At 47.6% G+C, this 20,722-nt stretch overlaps 2 protein-coding genes across 7 annotated transcripts; both read right to left on the bottom strand.

The window, feature by feature from the left end:
• Window positions 1-82: 82 nt before the first annotated feature.
• On the bottom strand, window positions 83-20,236 carry LOC124067655. 6 transcript variants are annotated; one of them, XM_046405204.1, is made up of 10 exons: window positions 20,151-20,236; window positions 19,896-20,038; window positions 5,655-5,741; window positions 5,365-5,488; window positions 4,376-4,402; window positions 3,314-3,471; window positions 2,894-3,051; window positions 2,625-2,784; window positions 2,317-2,444; window positions 83-1,947 (listed from the first exon to the last, which is right to left on the bottom strand). In XM_046405204.1, exons 3-10 carry the CDS (start codon window positions 5,713-5,715, stop codon window positions 1,147-1,149), a joined length of 1,617 nt encoding a protein of 538 aa, XP_046261160.1. In that variant the 5' UTR covers window positions 5,716-5,741; window positions 19,896-20,038; window positions 20,151-20,236; the 3' UTR covers window positions 83-1,146. The 6 variants fall into 6 exon arrangements, with proteins under 6 accessions (XP_046261160.1, XP_046261159.1, XP_046261158.1 ...); XM_046405203.1 differs by lacking the exon at window positions 20,151-20,236 and having other exon boundaries at window positions 19,896-20,066; XM_046405202.1 differs by lacking the exons at window positions 19,896-20,038; window positions 20,151-20,236 and adding an exon at window positions 6,224-6,329.
• Window positions 7,557-17,831, bottom strand: LOC124066819 (uncharacterized protein C21orf62-like). Its single transcript, XM_046403590.1, has 2 exons — window positions 17,673-17,831; window positions 7,557-14,599 (listed from the first exon to the last, which is right to left on the bottom strand). The coding sequence occupies exons 1-2, from the start codon at window positions 17,829-17,831 to the stop codon at window positions 13,811-13,813; spliced, it is 948 nt and encodes a 315-aa protein (XP_046259546.1). The 3' UTR covers window positions 7,557-13,810.
• Window positions 20,237-20,722: the final 486 nt, after the last annotated feature.

Raw genomic sequence — 20,722 nt, 5'->3', positions numbered from 1 at the left:
CGGACTGCAGATCAAACGAAACAAAACAAAACTAAAAACCCTAACTTCTAAATATCCAACAGATGAAACACACAATACAAAATCAGAGTCTGAATAAACTTTATTAGCATACACGGAAGACGAAAAGGTAAAATCAAGAACAACAAAGCCGAATAGAGATAATACAGTATTACAGATTCGACAAAAATGTAAAAAAAAATATATATATAGAAGTGTTGTGTGCATACAAGTTAAAACTCTCTCAATAACAAATAAAAATATATCCTAATGAATAGCATGCATTCTCCAGCTGTCAGCTCCCGGTGAGACTGACCCGTGTTTGACACTTGAAAGTCATGTTTTTAGATTTCGGGTAACACATATAAAACGCTACCAAAACGGAATGTAGCGGAATGTTAGGGGCTTTCACATCGGCAGCAGAAACAGGAATTTGTCGGGCAGTCTGTGAAGGCAGCACCTCAGGAGGTCTGTTGATAGGAAATCACGTGACCGAGTGGCAGTAAAGGAGCGCGAGGCGGAGCAGCTCCAATTCATTTTTCTGTTATTACTGACAACCTCACTGTTCAGTAAAGTACGGAAGCCCGTTTGCACCATGTCACAATACAAAAACAACTTATGTAAAAAATGGCGACTTAGTATTTTGATAACATTTTGATATGTCGTAATTGCCTAGACAGTGTTTACTAAATACGAAAACTAATTTGTATATTTTGTAGTTATTATACAAAAATAAATCCTCATATTTTACAGTTTTGTCCCAAAGCAGCACAAACAAACCGCAACTTTACAATATAATTTTCTCCATCGGTGAGTAGTGACACCTGTTTCCACAGGTGTGCATCAACATCACACACTAACCAAGAAAGACAATCCAACGTTTCTGGGAAGACGTACTCAGAAACGTGGCGCCAGCAGGACTCGTCGGGGTCCTGGTGGTCGTGTTGTGTCGTGTCAAGTCTTAAGGTGAGCTTTGACAACAAATAACATGAAGGCTGAATTCCATTTAGCTGCTTCGGAAACGGTCAAAGTGCAGGAGGTGCAGTGGAAGTTCATCATCTGCCCGCTCATCTGTCTTTAAACGAAAAGACATCGACCTGCCAGGAAGAAATGAATTTACCAAACAGTAGCAGACATCAGAGCAGCACATCATGTGTGTCGCATGTAACCGGAGAATTTCTCCTCCTCCTCCTCCTCCTCCTCCTCCTCCTCCTCCTCGTCTCCCGGCTGCGTCTCACCATCGCAGGCTTTCAGGCAGACAGACAAAGAGTCTTCAGATCCCGTCCTGGTCGAGTCCTCAGGCGGCAGCAGTGCAGCAGCAGTCTGATCGTCTGACTCGGTTTGTGAGTCCGTGTGGCTCGAACTCGGCGAGTCTGTGGGCAGCAGAGGCTGCAGGTCAGGCGGCTTTGAGAAGTCTGTCAGAAAGGCTCTGGTGTCCTGCTCCTCTTCCTCACTTACAGCCAGCGCTCCGAGGGTGACCGAGAGCAGATTGACGTTGCCTGAGCTGTCGCACGCCTCCTCTTCCTCCTCTTCCTCCTCACCTGTGGCACATCCCTGGGCACTGTGAGCCTCCTCAGGGATGAAAGAAACCTCTGCTCCTTCATCTTTGGCCGCCTCTTCGTCAAACCCCTGATGTGCGACGTCGGCCTCTGGTAGCTCCGCCTTCACTGTCAAACTCCCAGCCCCGTGTGACGCGGCCGCTGGCGTTCTGTCCACGTCCCCACTTGAAGTTTGACCTGAGGAAAGGTCTGTGGCTCTGTCCATGTAGAGTTTTAGCCCTCCCTCCTCTTCATCCTCCTCCTCATCCTCCTCCTCCGAGCTGGAGCCCCTGCTGGCAGGTCGCAGCGTCGTGGTGCTGCCGTGCCTCGGCCCTCTCCCTGGGCTAACGGAGATGTGGTCAGGCGTCGTCCTCTCCAGGGACAGGCTGCAGCCTCGGTGGCTCAGCACCGCCTGCACAGCAGAAAAGGCTGAGTCAGAGAACAGCTGGGCGACGCCACAAAGACACAAAGACACATTTCTGTGTCTCATCCACATGCACAAATCAAACGATGCTGAGGACTGAGGGAGGATGAGTGAGTGAGGAAGGGAGGAAGTGAGGGAGTGAGGGAAGGAGTGAGGGAGTGAAGGAGGGAGGAAGTGAGGGAGTGAGTGAGGTCCGTGAACACAGAGCGGGAATCACATTCAGTCACTTCCTTGTTTTGATTTATTTTACAAGGAAGCACTACAGGCAGAACACGTAATGTCACATGATTGACAGACAGATAGACAGGCAGACAGACAGACAGGCAGGCAGACAGACAGAACAGAGAAGTTTCTTACCATTAGTGCTGTGGGTAGAGTTGCCTTCAGTTTACAGATGAGTCCCGTGTAGCAGAGCACAAACATGGAAGCCACCAGACACCCGATAACAAAAATCTGCACAACAGCAACTGCAATGACCACAGGACCTGAGGACACACCGAAACACACACACACACACACACACACACACACACTGGACGTGTTAGTTCCTCATCTGGTCAGTGGTCACATTCAAATACTGAGCCTGTGATCTTCAAATCTCATTTCAGCGTCTTCCTGATAATCATGAACACCATCCCCATACTGACTCCGACAGGTGAGCTCACCTGTGTTCACGGGCGCTGCGCTTGTGAAGTCGCACTTCCAGTCCGATGGTTCGGTGTTGGCGTTCAGACGAATCATCGTGTGCACCTTGATGCAGTACTCAGTCCCGCGCTCCAGGTTGGTTATGGTGAAACTCTTGTTCTCGGTGTTGTAGGTGAACTCCTGCGGGTCCAACAGGTAGAAATGAACACAGACGACAGGTATGGCATCAGGCCAGCACCTCTGAGGAGGAGGTGGGCGCCGCAGGTGAAAACACAACCTTTTCCTTTACCTGCCCTTCGTGTTTCCTCACAGACACTCTGTACGTGGGACGGTAGAACATGTGGATATCATCGACCCCTGAGCCCCTGTCAGGCTGCGGCAGCGACACGTTGATTCGGAGGCAGGTCCCGCATCCGGCCAGCGACAGTTCTGGAGGACCGATTTTGGCTGTGGCACAAAAAAACAACACAATCTGTTGAAATTTCTGCTTCAGGCAAAACGTCGCCGTCTAAAAAGGGTGGCAGGCCGTCTGTCTTGTTAGCACCCGCTAACTAGCTAAACACAAAGACACGAAACAGACCTTCAGACCTTTTCGGGAACTGAGAACGTGAACAGAAAGAAACTGTTGATGAATGTCCCATCCACACAGCACGCCGCTCGTTACTAAGGCAACACGCACTCAGCTCACAGGACCCTCGTGTTCACCTACTGTGTTCGTAAGGAGTGAACTGGATTCTGGAGTCGTTGGACAGGGTTTGATTGTAGGACGCCTGGACAGCCAGGATGACCATCATTCTGGGACTTTTAAGCTTCAGCTGGACTGACGTCGTCGTTAAGTCTGATTTCCATCTGTGTCTGTCTGTCCGCCTGCACAAAGACAAACTGACCTCAAACATTTTGTTTCCTGCTTGCGGTGCTCTCAGGACGACAGGAGGATCAAACCTGATCCACCTGAGAGCGCTGATTACAGCTTAATTACCAACAGCAACACCACCTAAAGTAAAACACACACACACACACAGCCGGCTGGGAACCAACTCCGCCGTGAACCGGCCCCGGCGTCAGGGACAGGAAAAGGTCCCCCGCTGACGCTACCAACACGCCTCCCGATCCGTATGAGAGGATATCTAAAAACCTGCCACACAGACCGCGACTCTGTGAAGTTCACATCAAACGTGAGCCCCGTCCACACTTCCTGTTTACATTCGGTGGGATCAAATGAAATGCTGAGCTCTGGACGTGCAGGCAGCAGGAGAGCCTCGAGTCTCGCCGTCCTCGCCGCAGCAGCACGAGCGCTGAAGCCAACAGCGGAGACTTTTCTGATCGATGTGTGAAAACATAAGAGCTTCTAACAGGAAAAGAGGCCCCTGTGATTCACAGAGCTGAAAAGGCAGCTGGTCGATCATCAGCGCGTGGCGGGATGAGCAGGAAGCCAGCGCGTGCTTCACGGGCTGCGGGCGGGCCGACAGCCTCGGTGCTTCAGGTGCTGGTCAGGAACCACAGCGTCCAGCTGGGGAACTTTGTTCCTCATCTCGCTTTACTCTCGTTTCCTGTTATTGTGCCACCATTCGCCCCTCCCCCGAGGGTGGTTTAAATCGTTTCGGAGGAAGACGACGTGAAGGGGGCAAAGGGAACCGAGCACGGCAAACCGCACTCGAGCTGTGGCCTAACAAACCACCCGCCTTTGCTCGCTCCACGTGAGCCCTCAGGTGCGCATACAGGTGAACACTTCCTGTTAACGTGCAGAAACTCCTGCTCATCCATCGCTCACCTCATTGATGTGAACAGACGACTTCTTCTGTGTTGTCCGGGCGTCGGCAGCCCGAGTCGGAGGACACGTGAAGGCACAGGAAAAAAAAAAAGAAAAGGGAAATTAAATACCAGGCGGTCTTTTACTCTGAAAAATGAAGCAGGAAATCCAGAAAAAGAACAATTTTCCACTGCTCATACTTCAAGAGTAACGAGCCAAACTGAAGTGTCGCTCGGCCCGACTTTCCGTCACTTATTTCCTTTTCAAACATCTAACCCTCCTGCAAACTAACAAACTCGACAAAACCTAAAGACCACAATTTCAGACTAAATCCAGAAGTTTCCAAACACGTCAAACGAGTGACGTCTCAGAGCTGATCTGCCAGAGAACAAGCTGTGATAACGTAAAGAAATACAAAGCAGGAAAATGAAGGTTAACATCAGGACTCTCAAAAAAACAAAACTAAATAAATATAACTTCAGTGAACTGCATAAACTTTTAGCTCTTAAAATGCAAAGAAAAATAATAATCATAATCATAAGAATAGTGTTAATTTTCCTGGGGAAGACTGACAGGGGGAACTACAGAGACCCAAAGGCACCACTGAAATATCAATAAAGAATTTCTTTATTTAATAGCTAATTATGCAATAAAAATAGACAGTAATACTTTTGTTTATAAGTTATTTTCTAAATAGAGTAAATTACTAAATTATTAGCTTGAATGTAATTTCAAATAATAATTTATAATAATTGTGATTTTTTTTTTTTATTTTAACAGCAAATAAAAAGAGGAATTATATTTTAAAAAATATTAATCCTTTGTGAGTTAGTCTATTTATTTCTGAATAAATGAACAAACTTGTAGTCGTTCATGCGTCATTTAGTTATCGATTAACGAAACGTTTTTTCACGCTGAGGCTCGCGCTCCTCCACACACCTGTGTGCAGGTGGCGGAGATGTCCGCAGGCTGCGGGGGACAGGAGGAGGAGGACACACAGGGAAACTCACCTGACTTTGTACACCTGGTACTGCGTCCCCCTCGGGGTGCCGGGCCCCGGATCCCAACGCAGGACGTGGTGGAAGTTGACGGAGTCGACGTGAACGTTGACCGGAGCGGGAAGAAGAGTGAGCACTGTGTGACGTTCACAGACACGAGATGAGGTCTGAGCTGGACAAGCACAAAGTACACAGACACACCTGGCACCTCTGACGGTCTTATTAGGGCGTACTGAGGACAGGTGTCACCAACAAACCGCCTGCAGACCCTGACCTCGTCTGCGGGACCTCAGGATACTCACCAGAGTCGAGCAGCAGCATCACACAGAGCGCAGGAGGCAGCAGGCCGCGCGTGGTCCTCATCCTCGGTCGCGCCGCATCGTCACCGCCTGAAAGCGCACGTAAAGCGTCCGGAGTGAGTCACCTTCACAGATCAACCAGCTCTGTCTGATGTGTATACAACAACACTGTGATACGTTCAGGGCTCACGAAATGCCAGGTTTTAAAGCCCAAAAAACACCTTCTGTTCGAGCTCACATATGAGTCTGGATTAATTAAATCAGACTCGTGTGAGCATTAGTACGCGAACCCGTGCCAGTCCCGGACTGACTGTTCACCGTGTTAAGATACTCTGACGGAGTAATGAAGAACTTCACTCGTTTACTCCGACGTTAGCTTACACAACTGACCCGAAACACAACTGTCAGCGTTTTTCTGTCCGCGCGGTCTGCTTGTCGCTCATGTCAGTGATAACCCAGCCGTCTGTAGTTGCATGTCAGTCAGCTTACATTACACGAGTGACACTGACGACATAAGAGCGCTCTTAGACGCTTTAACTGACACACGACAACCGACGGACCTACAGACTTACCGACACATTCGTTCAGCAGCTCGCAGTCTCAGTCGTTTGCCCTCCGGAGCCAACACAAAGTCCGTCTGCTCCAACGTCACAGACACTGTGCTTCCGGTGTCACTTTCAAAATAAACGTCCAGCCATGGACTGTAACTGAGTACATTTACGCAAGTGCTGTACTTGCTTACGAATTCAACGTACTTCATTGAAATATTTCACTTACATCTAACTGTATAGTCAGTGGTTGAAGAAGTACTCTTATCCTTTCCTGAGAGAGGTAGCAATACTGCAGAGTAAAAAAGGCTACTCACAAAATTATACTTGGGTAAGGTAAGATTTTAAAAGATAAGATAAGATTTCCTTTATTGTCTCCCACAGTGGGGAAATTCACCAAAACACAAAAAATATAAGCATCAAAATAAATAGATAAAAGTACTGATTGTGCAGAGTGGCCCACTGCAGACCTATTTACAACTGGATTATACGTAATGTTCTATCAGAGTGTTTCCTTTTGCAGCTGGTGAATGTGGAGCTTCTTCACACAGGACGGGATTTGTTTAGTCAATCATAATAACACAGCGTAACCTTTGAGAAAAGACTCTTCTCTTTCGTTAAAAATGAATGTATTGGTTTGGCTAAAGTCCATCAGCTCGGGCGTCTCATAACGATTTTCTTCAAATTGATGTTTGTCAAAGCAGAAAAATGTAAGCGAAAAATCTATTGTGCACAATAATATTCAGAAATATTCGCCCCTCACCTGCTTTCCCTGCAGCTATTATTTTGAAGGCAGTCACTTAACTTCCTGTGTGAGTGCACTTAGAATAGATAGTAATGAAGTTAGTAATTAAATATCAACAATGCTTATTGGGATATTTTTTAATTATTATTTTCAGACTTCTTTTGGATAATAAAATATGAGTCAAGCTGACCCGGGTTAGGTTGAGTTTGAGGTCAGGGTTAAGATAAGATAAGATTTCCTTTATTGCCCCACAGTGGGGAAATTCACAAGGGTTGGGGTTGGGGTTAGGCAAGTATGGTTTTGTTTTGAGTAAGTCTGCAGGAAATGAAAGTCAGTCTATGTAATGCCCCCGTTGGGCATAAAAGCCTACACTGTGTGTGTGTGTGTGTGTGTGTATATATATACGTTCCGTTGTCATTTGCTCAGTGGCCACCAGAGGGCGATGAAAGAAAAGCTAAACGTAAAAGCCTCTCCTGTGGTCACATAATGTTAGCTGTTTGTGAGAAAATCAATTCCCTGGAACTAAACACTTGATCTGGTCCTCAGGGACCACAGCAGTACTGCAACACTGCTGTTAAACTCACTGAACACCTTCAAAATAAACAGATCTAATCACGTGTGCCTCTTTTAATATTCAAATTATGCATTTATTACAGCTGCAATAAAATCCTGATGGAGCCTCCGACTCTTAAAGGAGCATTGCTGCTCTTGTTGATGTCATCCTACTCACAGGATGATAAATACACAGAACTTTCTTCACTAATGACTATGAGTTTACTGCACGTTGTTTCTGATAAATGTTATTTTGACAGGTTTAGCCAACAGCATTAAAGACGAACTCACATCCTTCTGAAGTGTTGCTCCTACAGTCAGTCAGTCAACTCGTGTCTCATGACCACAGATCTCAATGGCAACACTTCCTGCGGTGTAAAGCAACTACAGCAAAGACTAATGGGAAACAGATGATGCCGTGTTGAAAGTATTACCAGCAAAGTGTACTTGAAGTACTTATTGGGCAGGATATTGGTTTTTACACGGTGCTTTACTGGAACATTAAAATCTCGGCCAACGGTCCGGCTGGTCACGTTTCTCGTCCTGTCACGCTCCTGAAGCAAGACGACGCGGTATCACGGACCATCAAAAACTCCCAAAGACATTTTCAACAAGATGCTAGGAGAGTTTCCAAACGGGTTTGGAGCAACAAAACGAGGTCTTTTAAAGCAGAACGTGATCTTTTCCTACCCATCACCAAGTGCTTTCATTGCCTAAACCCGACCGGACCTTACGCTCTGGGGAAAGTCTCATCATAATCTCTGCTTTGCAGAAACGTTCAGCGCCAGCTTTTCTCCTGGTGGTTAGGCTGACGTTTACATGCCACGCCGGAGTCACAGGGAGGTGGTGCGGGCGGATGTCGGGCATACAAAGTCCAGGACTGTCGCACCAGAATCCAGGATTTGGTTCCTGTCTGTGGGCAGGTTTAGGCAACACGAGCACTTTGGTTAGGCAGATCCTGACTTTGGCTATATGTTACTGAGAAACCAGTCCATAAAATACAGACGACATTTTCCCGTTTAGGACAGGAGTGCAAAAACAAGGCACAGGTCTTAACAAACTGGTTTTATGGTTTCTAACGACACTGAAGATGCTGTTTGAACGGGACAAGCAGCAGCAACCGTGGAGACAAACTGAGGAAAGAAACAAGAACCTAAAACACAATATGATCACTTGCTTTGAAAACTCTTTTATTATCTCAGACTACACAGAGGAACAAAGTCTGTGGACAAAAGAATCGGTCCACGTCGTCTCCGCACGATAAACAAATGAACTCCAGGAATCTGCTTAAATAAGCCAAATTATATACAAATCAAACCCGCCAAATACACAATCTGTTCCTTCGACAGCACACGATTCACCCATCAGTCGCCACACAAGTCGAACGCTGTGAAGACGCAGCTCGCCGAGGGCCACGCACAATCATAACAGGAATAATTACACTCTCTGGTGCAAATGCTTAAGGTGCTGTGATGAGGATCAGGAGGGGAGAAGAGGGGAGGCAGAGGGTGACGTCAAACCCCAAACACCCAGTGAGCTCATTTTCACCCATTTTGTGGTGCAAAGTTCCAGACGTTTTCAGGACTGCGTGATGACAACCATTAAAAGGCGACCTGCGGAGGTGTGTGATCACCCCGTTTCGCCAGACGGGACTGACGAGAGGAAAGTGCTTCTGGCTGCACAAAAGGCTCGGTAACTTTCCACCAGCGATTCGGGCGAATGAGCTCCCGCATCCGTTCCTGTGCCGGGCCCTGAGCGCTGGCTTAAAGGCAACCAGAAGGTGTGAGGAAGGCGCCGAGAAAGAAGATTTCAGCACAAACCCTTTAATCTAAACACAGCGCATTAACTCTGCCTGCTCAGGCTGTGCTCTCTAAACCAGATGGCACTCACAAATTACACGAGGCCTGGTTGCATAACGAAATGTGTTTCCATTCAACAAACAAAGAGCCTCTAAAGGGGCGTGAGTGTTTTCTGGGCAAAGACGCCGTGTGTTACAGACAGAAAGAAGAAAGAAAAGTGCTTTCAGTGCCAGATGCAGCCCTGCCCGACAGTCTCAGGGCAGAAAGAGTCCAAACCAAACCAAAGAGGAGCTGAAGACGGAGCAAAGTCCCTTCACTGTGCTACTGATGAAGGCCTGTTCCTCAAAGCCTACAGATGGCTGCAGATGTTGTCCACACACTCGGACCTGACAGGAGGTACAGTGTGGGGCCGCGCTCTGCGTCCATTCAGAGATACAAGACAGTAAATCAACCGTTTGCTCGCACGCAATCAGAGCAGAAGTGAAGTACACACAACAATCGTACCTCCTGTCGCCAAGGAGACGGTCAAAGGGAGGCGAATGCATCCACACACACACGACACACCCATGTCCTCACACACACACACACACGGAACAGAAGTGTTGGCTGCGGTTTGTGTTTGTGAGAGCAGCTTCAACAAAAGTCTCTCTCAGGATGAGAGCTGGAGCCAGAGAGAGAAGAAGAGCTGCTGCAGCTTTTTAACAAAAACGTCATCAAACTGTCCTCCAACTCCCCCCTCACTTGCTTAACGTGACTGCGAACGGCACCCAGAAACGAGAACACAAACCATCCAGGAAGTTGAAGATTGGGGCCGACTCCTGACAAACAGCTGTATAGCGACCGAGTGTCGTCGCGGTTCTGAGAACATTTCGCTTTCGCTTCCCTCTCGTCCCTCACGGAGCCTGGCCAACTTGGCTTCGAGTGGGCTCACAACTGTCCAACTCGTTCAAGGCGTCACAGCGTTTTGGTCCAAACACAGTGAGATTTGTTGGCTGGTCAGAGAGGATCCTCGCCCTGGGACTCTTGTTCATCGGGCGCCCATTTTAACCTGTTTCAAAACAACTTGTTTTATTAGGCCATCTGCACTCAATGAGGCCAGCTGGAAAAACGCAGCAGCAGACTGCAGCCTTCATAACAGTGAGCCTACTGTGTCCTCGTCCTCCACCGCTCTGCTTTCTTATACATTCTTCTGTCCTTTTTGCCTTCAAATACTGACGGCAGAAGGCTTTCGCTATTTGAATATCCTCGACAAAGCAGCGCAACACTCAAAGACACAATCGCATCATCCAGCTGTGGTGCACCCTGGATTCTCTGGATTGTTTCCCGCCAGCTGCCACAGTACATCTTGTTTTTATTATGATGCTCTATTGATCCCTGAGGCAGGAATTCGTCCTATTTGCTTTCTCCTTCCCCCACAGGACTTCATTGACTCAGACTGTACTGGATTCCTACAAGTTCGACGAGACCTGCCACATGTTGTACTTGTACTTCAAAAATGCTGTTGGGGGAGCAGATTATGTAAACTCACATGTTCACCAAACATGGCCTGGTTTTAAAGTGAGCAGACGTCTTTTCAGACACTAACCCAGGGCTGGATCAACCGTTTGGGGGACCCCAGTCGAGCCGGATGTGCTCCGATCCAGTTTTTCCAACTCCGAATGAAGCAAATGAACATTTCTGTGCAGCAATCACCATGCAAGCATAACAGCAACTGAAATATCAAAGGTTCAATGTGTGGCATCTAGTGGTTAGGTTAACCAATCGAATCCTCCTCCTCGTCTCTGGAACCTTTGTTTGGTTTGTCCAATCAGGGCTACTGTAGAAACATGGCAAGAAGCCTTTTCTGTCCCCCAAATTCTACATACTGCACCTTTAATCAAATGACCACAAAATAACTGCCATGTGGTGGGTGTTGCTGTTCCCAGTTCATGATCCAGCCCTGTGAAAATCACCACAACCATAAAAAACTCACGTTAGCAAAACAAAGTGCAGAGAAACAAAACCAAACTAAAATCCTCAAGGCCCAGTGAGCCACTTTCCCAAGGCTGCCACCATTAGACCCCAGGTTATTTAAGTGCTTCCTGTGCTGAACAGTCTCAGGCATCTGATCTGCACTTATGGTCATGTCTGTTCCAAGCTACCATGGGTGACAAATTACTGGACTTTGGTCCAGCATTTTCAGACTCATCAAACCATTTGGCGAGTCCTCGTTTCTTGTGTGCCAGCGTCTGCATTTGTCATGTCTCTTCACTCATTTATTCCACGTTTTAATATAAAGAAGCAACTGCAGCCACAGACCAGTCAGAGGCCTCCTCCCTTCTGTCCATGGTATCCCGTTCCCCCGATGTGTCAGACAGCACCTGGACTCGACTCCCACTTCGCAGCTGGGATCTGGAACATCTCGTCCGTCTTTGGGAGCAGGATGTTGTTCCAGCGGATCAGCCCACAGCCTGTCTGGACGGTCACGGCTACGGCTCAACTCATCGCACGTTCAGTCGCTGGATGTCATCTGATCACGCCGGGGAGTTTTCGACGCCAGATGTGGACACACAGCGACAGGATCGAATGTGGCCTCTGTGGCCTCCAGCTACCTGCAGTGTCTTAAAGGCACACAGAGGGTGGTGCTTGTGGGCACATCTGCAGACGACTGACTTTGGGAGTTATGTGTCCAAGGCATTAGCTCTAATCCAGACTAGCTCTAATCAGATGTGCCAACATTAGCTTGAATGATGAGTCATGTCAACACACCATCCCATTTTCTGTTTGCTTGTAAATCCTTTTCCAGCAATAGTCAGGGACACTGGGACACCACTTTGTAATTAGGAACCAGTTTTAGGGAGTTTATTTACTGATGCTTTAAGTAGCTCTTTAAGCACCAGCTAAAGGTTCTTATTTATAGCTTCTATCTCATCTGTGAGGGCTTGTTATTCAAAATTCCAACTGGAATGTGGGAAAAAGTGAAAAATCCAAACATTAATGACCTGTTCACCCTCAACACACATTTAAGAGTCTATGAGCAATCACTTAAAACAGAGCAGGAAACTAGCAAAGCCGACATTAAAGCCTCTGAGAAGCCGAGTGTCTGATTATCCTGGGTTTGACTTGTGACTTTGTGAAAAGCTGCTGCCTCAACAACAAGGCTGAGGGCTCCGAGCAGCTGAGCAGCCAGAAACGAGTGGAGGAAATTCAACTGTGTGACCTCGTTTGGCTGCCTACTTTATCCTCGTCCATCTCCGGGGCCCTCGCCGCTGTTTGGCTTCGTCCACCGCTGGTGACAGGTGATGAGCGATGACGTAACAGCGATGTGAGCACGCTCAGTGTGGGCGCAGTCACGTAGCCGTCACATCAGCAGGAATCGGATCAGTTTTAACACGTATACGAGTGGCCAACATTAGAACCAAGAAGATCAGATTCCAGGTGATTTCTGCTGCTCACTGCCACAAGTCACATATGAGCATCAGACTCGGGTGACTTCTGCCTGCGGAGTGAACGTAACCTGAGACAGGAAGAGCTACATGTGAGGATTTGTGGCTCATTGGCATTGCTTCAGGATGAGGTTTTCAGGAAGATTAAAGAAAGGAAGCCATGATATAAACTTCAGAGACTACAATGGGGCCTATATACACTATATGGACAAAAGTATTGGGGCACCTGACCATTACATGGAAGCATAGCATTGTCCAAAATGTCTTGGTATGCTGAAGCATTAAGATGTCCCTTCACTGGGAGTCAGGGGCCGAGCCCAAACCCTGAGGAGCAGCCCCACACCACACCTGGATTCATTAATAAAGATGTCCAAATATTTTTGTCCATATAATGCATTTCTAGTAGAGTCACTGTACTGAAGGATTTCTGAACACTGATGGATGGGCATCACTGATAAGTGCTGTGGTTGAATTAATTTGTGACAGTCCTATAAACCTATGAAGCTTTAGTAAAAGATTTAAGTGATTATGAAGGAACCAGTTCCTACTTTCCACCTTTTTAAAAAAGAGTGTCATATTAAATCACCTGTGCTGCAGCCATGACGAGGCTATGGGATAATATTTACACATAAACACACTGTGTGATCACGGTGCTGCATGAACTGTGCGTGCAGCAGAAAATCAGGCCCGGCATCGCCGCGAAGTGGAGCGGATCAGCTGGATCAGGGTCTTTACGGCTCTCTGGTTAGCAAATCAGCATTATGCTGATACCCAAAATGTGCCAAAGCTTGTGTCTGTCTGCGGTGCACAAAGTTTTACGCACTTCCTCTCAGGGAAGGACACGAAGTCAATAATCTCCTTGAAGCGAAGACATCAGGGTGACAGCCTCTCTGGAGACGCTGTCCAAAGCCACATGTAGGACAGACTGACGGCTACAGCAGCCAGCATTAGAAAAACTTTAACGTACTCCACAGAGAAACTGTCAGATGTGCAACTTTTCCTTCGCAACAAAAGAGACCAAACATCCAGCTGTGTTGTGTATAATCACATCATTGTCACTGTAGACCCGAGCGCCGCCTTCAGTGACAAGTCAGTAGACAAATGTGATTAGCAGGTTCTTCAGAGGCTGTGCAGCCTGCTCACTGCGGTCACCAGGAGCTGCAGACGACAAAGCCAAGTGAGGGAAGTGCTGGGACAGGGTGTGGGCAGGTGGTCCCACCACCGTGTACGCCTTCAGGGCAGAGAGCCCGCTCAGCAGGGCGACATCCACAAAGGTCACGTGGAAGGAGGGGGAGGACAAGTCAAAGGACAAGGCCTGCATCTCCGCCGCAGCCCCCGCTGTGGGGGAGACCGTAATTTCCTGGTTGCGGTAGGGAGCTTCTGGTGCCGCGCTGTGGATCCTGAGGGTCCGCAGGCCTAGCAGAGCCAGGTACTCACTGTTCATTGGTCTTATTCCACAAAAAGACAACCGCAAATGGCCAACCATGCTTCTGTTCAGCAGCTCCTCCAAGACCCAGAGCTCCTTCACCCACACGGCGAGTCGTCCAGGCTCCCTGAGCCCAGCAGGGGGCACAGAGGAGCGCAAAACAGTGTGGCATCTGCACAACGAGTTGGCCAGAGCCTCGTTACAGTCCTGGATGGGCGTGGAGCAGCTGCAGTTCCGCAGGTTGTGGCCGCTGTCAAACAACAGCGTGGTGTTGGCCGCCACAGATGTTTCAGATGCGCGTGCTGAGCTCCCTGTCTGGGTGACGGGGGTGAGAAAGAGCATCAACCACAGTGACCATGGCAACGAGGCAGAGGAGACTGTGTTTGGAGTCATCTCCAGGGAGATCAAACAGACTACATCTTCACCAGGTGGAGCGTAGAGCGATGGATGAGGCTGTAAACATACAGAAGGCGTGAAGTTAGCATGAGAGATGACGTGCAGCGAGCAGGTCATCAGGAGAGAACAACAGGGTGATGCAGGAAATGAAATATTGTTTTTTTTAACATGCTTTTATTGATTTAAAATTAGTTGATTGTTCTGCCAAAAAGAATAAAACAGCTGTTAGCTTCTGCGGCTGGACCTGCACCCACAGCAACATAAACTGCAGCCTTGTTAAGATTAGCATACTTCACATTAAACTGAAGTGGCTGACGGTGACGTGAGACAAAGTGAGTGGGACTTCTTTGGGAACACTGATGTATGTTTGTGTCCTCACTCATCTCATCATACATCAGACTTCACGTCAGGAAAGTCTCTGTGGTGTTTCTGCAGAGCTGGTGATCAGAACTGTGTCTGTTATTCAAGTTTGCTGTCTGCTATTCAGACGGTGCTAAAAGTCACAGCAGTGCAGAGAATTTGGACACAAAGTCAGCAGCATCACACCCGTCGATGACTCACTCCAGCACTTTGCTTCCCTAAAAGCACAAAGTGCACAAAGCCTCTTTCTCGCTCTGTGCCCTCCAGTAACCTGCACCAACATGTGCAGGCCAGCTTAAGACCGGCAGCCAGTTCAATTCAGCTCTTTATTTCCAGCCAAGGTCTGGCTCTCTCTCTCTCTCTCTCTCTCTCTCTCTCTCACACACACACACACACACACACACTCTCATAATTGAGCCACTCATTTCGAGCTCTCCAGTTTTACTGGGCAGAGGTTCTTCCAGGCCTCGGGCTGCGGCGGATGGCGTACGGCTGCTTAGAAATGCTCCTGCGCCACATTAAACGCTCAGGAATAATGAAACACTGGCCTCTTTATTTTCTCATTCTGGAGTGGCAGAAAAAGTGGACTGAATAAGCAGTCTCGACTTCCAGAGTCAACTTTTCCCCACTCTTCTTCTCTTCCTCTGAAAGAGGGCGGGACTTTCCATCTTTCAGGTGGGACGAAGTCGGACCGATTGTCTTAAAGATGATGTGGAAAGAATTTGGTACCATTTTTCACAGACACGTTCAACACAACAGTCTGATGTGTAGAGTGCAAAGCTTACTGCTTGGTGTTCATATATCTTACATTTTAATAGATTTTAGTTCCTTGACAAATGTATTTAATGTTAATAAAAATAAAAATCAAGCCTGTGAAAGCCCTGAGTGCACGTTCACACTGTATGAACGCCTTTAAAACACTTTCCACAGTATGGAAAGGAGACGTCACAAAACACATTCACACTGACTTTAAGTGTGATTTAACAGTTAACCGTGCATCACCGTCCTGGACCACCTCCTCACTGTGAACTGCACTGTGAACTGGGATCATACACGAAAATCATCCAGGTTTGCACGACGGCTGCACACTTAACTCAGCTGGAGGAGGCTCTGCGCTGTGTTTTCTCCAGGAAACACTTCCCCTTTCTCTGCAGCCTGGTTACTGGTCACATGGGACATTATTTATAGAAATGTTCCCTGACTTTATTCCAATTACTTTTCCCAGAACGTGATGTTAAAAAAGCAGATAAACATCAAGTGTGTAGAATAACCATGAAAAACAAACCTATAGTTTCCAGACGGTTTCCCCCTGCACTCTAACTTTGTAAAATAAGTGCAGACGTTCTGTCACGAGTTCCAAATGTGTCAGGTTTTCAGTGATTCGCCAGTGAGACAGCGTGGCGTCTGAATGTTTTCGGTAGGTGTGTGTGGGTGTGTTAAGCTCAGGATGAATAAGTGCAGTAAGAATGTGTGTGTTTTCCAAGTCAACATGTGTTGTTGGGGTTTTTTTTAACTTTAATAAATGTTGGCGTATTTCAGTATTTTCTTTAAGGTTGTCAGGAAAGAAACTCATAAATTTAAAAAGGGAGATACATACAAGAACAGACAAGTGTCTGTCATGGGCCAAATTTTAGCCACACATCCAAAACGAGAATTATTTCACATTCATACACCACATCCACACGGCGGCCATTTTCCTCCAACATCACACACACAGTATGAAAACGAATTCTGGAACATTAAGACGCATTTAGCCTGATGTCACTACCAGTTTTCCTCTCAGCAGCTGATCAGCAGGTAAGTGGTAAAATGACACGACTCGTCAGCCCTGAGGCCTGGTACCGCTGCTGGATCCAGAACCCTCCCTCCTGCCCCCCCCCCCTCTCTCTCCCACTCTCCTGTCTCTCCTCTCTCCCCTCTCCTGTCCCCCCCCACTCTCTCCTCTCCCCCCCTCTCCTGTCTCTCCTCTCTCCCCTCTCCTGTCTCCTGTCCCCCCCCCCCCCCCTCTCTCTCCCACTCTCCTGTCTCTCCTCTCTCCCCTCTCCTGTCCCCCCCCACTCTCTCCTCTCCCCCCCTCTCCTGTCTCTCCTCTCTCCCCTCTCCTGTCTCCTGTCTCCCCCCCAGTCTCTCCTCTCCCCTCTCCTGTCTCTGTTCTCCCCTCCCTCCTGTCTCCCCCCCCCTCCTCTCCTGTCTCTCCTCTCTCCCCTCTCCTGTCTCTCCTCTCCCCCCTCTCCTGCCCCCCCCCCCCCCCCCCCCCCTGCTCCACACACCTGATGTTCAGGTCTGTTCTTACTTTTCTCTATTTCCATTGCATTTTATTTTTACCGGATGCCAAAATTTATTTAAAAACTTCTGTAATTCCACTCACGCGACATGTGAGCTTAAACACACCTGAGGTGGACTGTATTTCACTTTAAGCCTTTTAAATCTCGCTTACGGCTTGAGCGCAGCGGAAGTCGAACATGCTGACGCAGGACGCAGGCAGACAGTGCGGACAGATATGATTTTAACAGGCTTAAAGGTAACTCAGAGGAGAGAAAAGCGAGTAGTTAAAATACAGTTGGGCATCAAAGTGGAACTTCTGGCCTCGTGACTGCGCTGCTATAAATAAACTTCAGCGTGGTTGGTTTACAGAAGCTGCTGCCCTCCGTACAAACAGCCCGTCTTCTCCATCCTCCACCGTCTGACCTCACCAATAATATTAGTCATCGTGTTTCCAGCTGTTCCCAGCGTCTGGCTCTCCCACACATTATGTCATTCACTCACTCACTCTCTCTTTCCATTCGTCCGTCAAGGCCTTTCTTTCCCCCTGCCTCCCCCTCTCTTTTGCTTTCCTTTCCTCCGTCTCCACCTCCGTAATCCCTGCAACGAGCAGCTCCAGCTGCAGGACCGGATGCTGGGAGGGAAGGCCGAGCCGCTGAAAACACATTCCTCGACGCTTCACGTGAGCGTGGTGTTATTGATTTTGATTTCACCCTCCCGTCATGCACTTCTGTGGAGAACGAAACGTGCCCACAAACCCTCTGATCTTCACTGCGATTGTGAAAGCGAGGGACGCATGAAGGAAGAGAAGTCAGGCTGCAGCTTGTTAGAAGGAGAGGCTCATGCATTCCTCTGACATCATGCTCCACCACAGACACCCACCCTGATCCTCCCTTCCTCTCTCACTTCAGTCCCCCTCTCTCCCGCCTGATGTCACCCATCTCTGCCCACACCACCACACAGACGAGCTTGCTTCAGTATGCTGTGTGAGAAGTCTACGGTGAAAATTAAAATTTAATTTAAACTTAACTAAAAGGATAGTGTGGGTGTTGTTCTATTTGTTCTGGGCAATAACTTGGGTGATACACTTTCAGTGCTCTCTTCCCAAGAGTGAGACGAGAGGATCAACACCACCCTCGTGTCCGGTTGACTACAGCAGTTAGCTTAGCTTAGGAAACAGTTAGCCTGGCTCACTCCAAAGCCCACAAATACAGTACGCACACACACACACACACACACACACACACACACACACACACACACAGAGCATATCTGAAACTCCCCGTTAACACACAACAGTGTGCAGTTTTACCGTGGGTTACAAGCTGGAATTTTACATTGAGTTTAAACTCAAAATTGAAATTTAAAGCAGAGGTCAGTAAAGGACTATTTTCAGTGGCGGATCAATACACAATTGGTGAGTGAGTGAGCTCTATGGCACAGAGGAATAATGGACACACACACATTTGCTAACATGGTCCTATCATAGTTCAGTGTTTCTAAACAGTTAAACCTACAGCAGGATGTTTTACTATCTGCATGTTAAGTCTGTGACTGAACTCACAGGAAGTGCGAAAAGCTCATACAGTGAGCGGCTTTCAGTGCTGTGTAATAATGTACTTGTAAACAAGTCTTTCTATACGGTGGCAGCTGCCGGATGCATTTTTCTTGCGTTTATTGACTGCTGTACAGTAGATCAAGTTAGCAGGCTGTGAAACAAAACTCCAGGGTCTCCAGACCCCTCTGGACAGAACGAGAGCAAAGCTTTCTCTTGGGTATGAGACGCTGCAGTATTTCTATGAAACGCAGGACTCTGACAGCATCTTGCATCTGTCTTTCTGAGTGAGAACGCAGTTTAGTTTAGGTTATGTCACTTTAGATTAGATTGCTGTTTGATCAAAATACATCTGAAATGCGCGTGCAGTGAGACGTACACTTGGACGAGTTTTCTTTTCTTTTCTCTTCTGTCTGTAACACACAGAACGACAAACGTAAGAGTTTTCCAACGTGATGCCAGCAGGATGACGTCAGTCCTTAAAAACCTGCTGCACATCACAGAAATGAAACTGTTGTTCTGATCCCAGTCAAACTTAGGAGGACCATCATGTTACACTACATTACATAACCCTTTTAGCAGCTCCAGTGAAGACTTCAGCTCAAAAAGGGTGAAATAACATCTTTTCTAATCTATTTTGGATGTCGAGGCTTCTGAAGACTTAGATTACGCTGGGCGAGCTGTGTGGAGACCTTTTATGCTTATTTTCAGATGTTTAAAAACAAGTCTCCAGATTCTTCATTTGTTCAGCAGAATGCTGCAATGCCGCGCCAGAAATGTTTCGTGGACCCAGAAAGTTGGCCCGACTTTCCATCGGCATGTGCGTGACGAGATGATGTTGACTGAATTTTGATTTCTGGGTGAACTGTTCCTTTAAAGCACACTTTGGACTAACAGCGTTGGCTGACAGATTACATCACAACTCAGCTGTCTGCAGGTTTTCTGCCTCCATATGATTCTAATTACAGAAACAGAACATGAAACAGAACTTCCCACACCAAATGTTTAGCTGCCCTTGGTAGTTAATGTCAGTGTGGGGCCAAAGCACAAACATCTTCATTGACAGCATGTGTGCAAGGACTTAAGCAGCACACATGTGTTGTGTACATGCAGCAGAAAAGCGAGTGATGAAACCAGCCCACCATGCGGCAGCACATGTGAGTGTAGCATACTCACCTGGACAGCTCAGTGCTGGTTAAGGTGGCATGTTGCCGCCATGTGGCTCCAGGACGATGGCTTCAGCTTCCTCATGAGGCGAGAGCAGCGGCAGCAGCTTCCACATGTGTCTCCAGGATGACTGGAAGACCTCATCCGTCTGTCTGACAACAGGAGAGGGAGGGACAGACTGTGAGGATGGGTGGAAGGGGGGGAGAGAGAGAGAGAGACAGGGAGAGGGAGGAAAAGGGAGAGGACAACAAAGAGAGGTCTCACTTTCTGGACACTGGACAGGTACACTTCTCTTCAGATGTGACAGCCTGACTGGCCCAAACACTCTGTCCATTTCATCTGCTTTCTTCTCATCTATTTTCCCCGTTTCTCTCGCTCCTCAGTCCCCCTTCTCCTCTACTTTGGGCCCCGCCTCTATTTCACCAAGGCAGCACATACAAAGATTGTGCATGCTTGCATGCTGCCATCTTGTGGCCAACAATTATATTACACAACTTAAAATGCCACACCAGGCCTGATCATCGTCTCATCTTAAACCAAATGAAAGTTTCACTATATGTTTGGGAGCAGAGCAAAAGAAGGAAAAAAATCTGATCAAATCCAGCTTATGCATTATAATTTAGCAAAGGCTTCGGGGTCCAAACAATTGCCTGGTTTTACGATTGGCAAGTGGTTTATGGTGATTTGCTTAACTGTTTGTGAGACTATAGACTATTAAATCAGCTCACAGGAAACAAATTTTGTAATTTTGTCTTGTAAAGAACAAGATAATAATATGACAGAGAAAAGTCAATGTTATGTATGTAAATGTTTCACTGTGAGGTTCCTCCTTCCAT

Source organism: Scatophagus argus, chromosome 11 (genome assembly GCF_020382885.2).
Source record: "Scatophagus argus isolate fScaArg1 chromosome 11, fScaArg1.pri, whole genome shotgun sequence".
Classification (NCBI taxonomy): Eukaryota; Metazoa; Chordata; class Actinopteri; family Scatophagidae; genus Scatophagus; species Scatophagus argus.
Note: the sequence above shows the minus strand (reverse complement) of the source record. Positions and strands in the feature narration are given on the sequence as shown.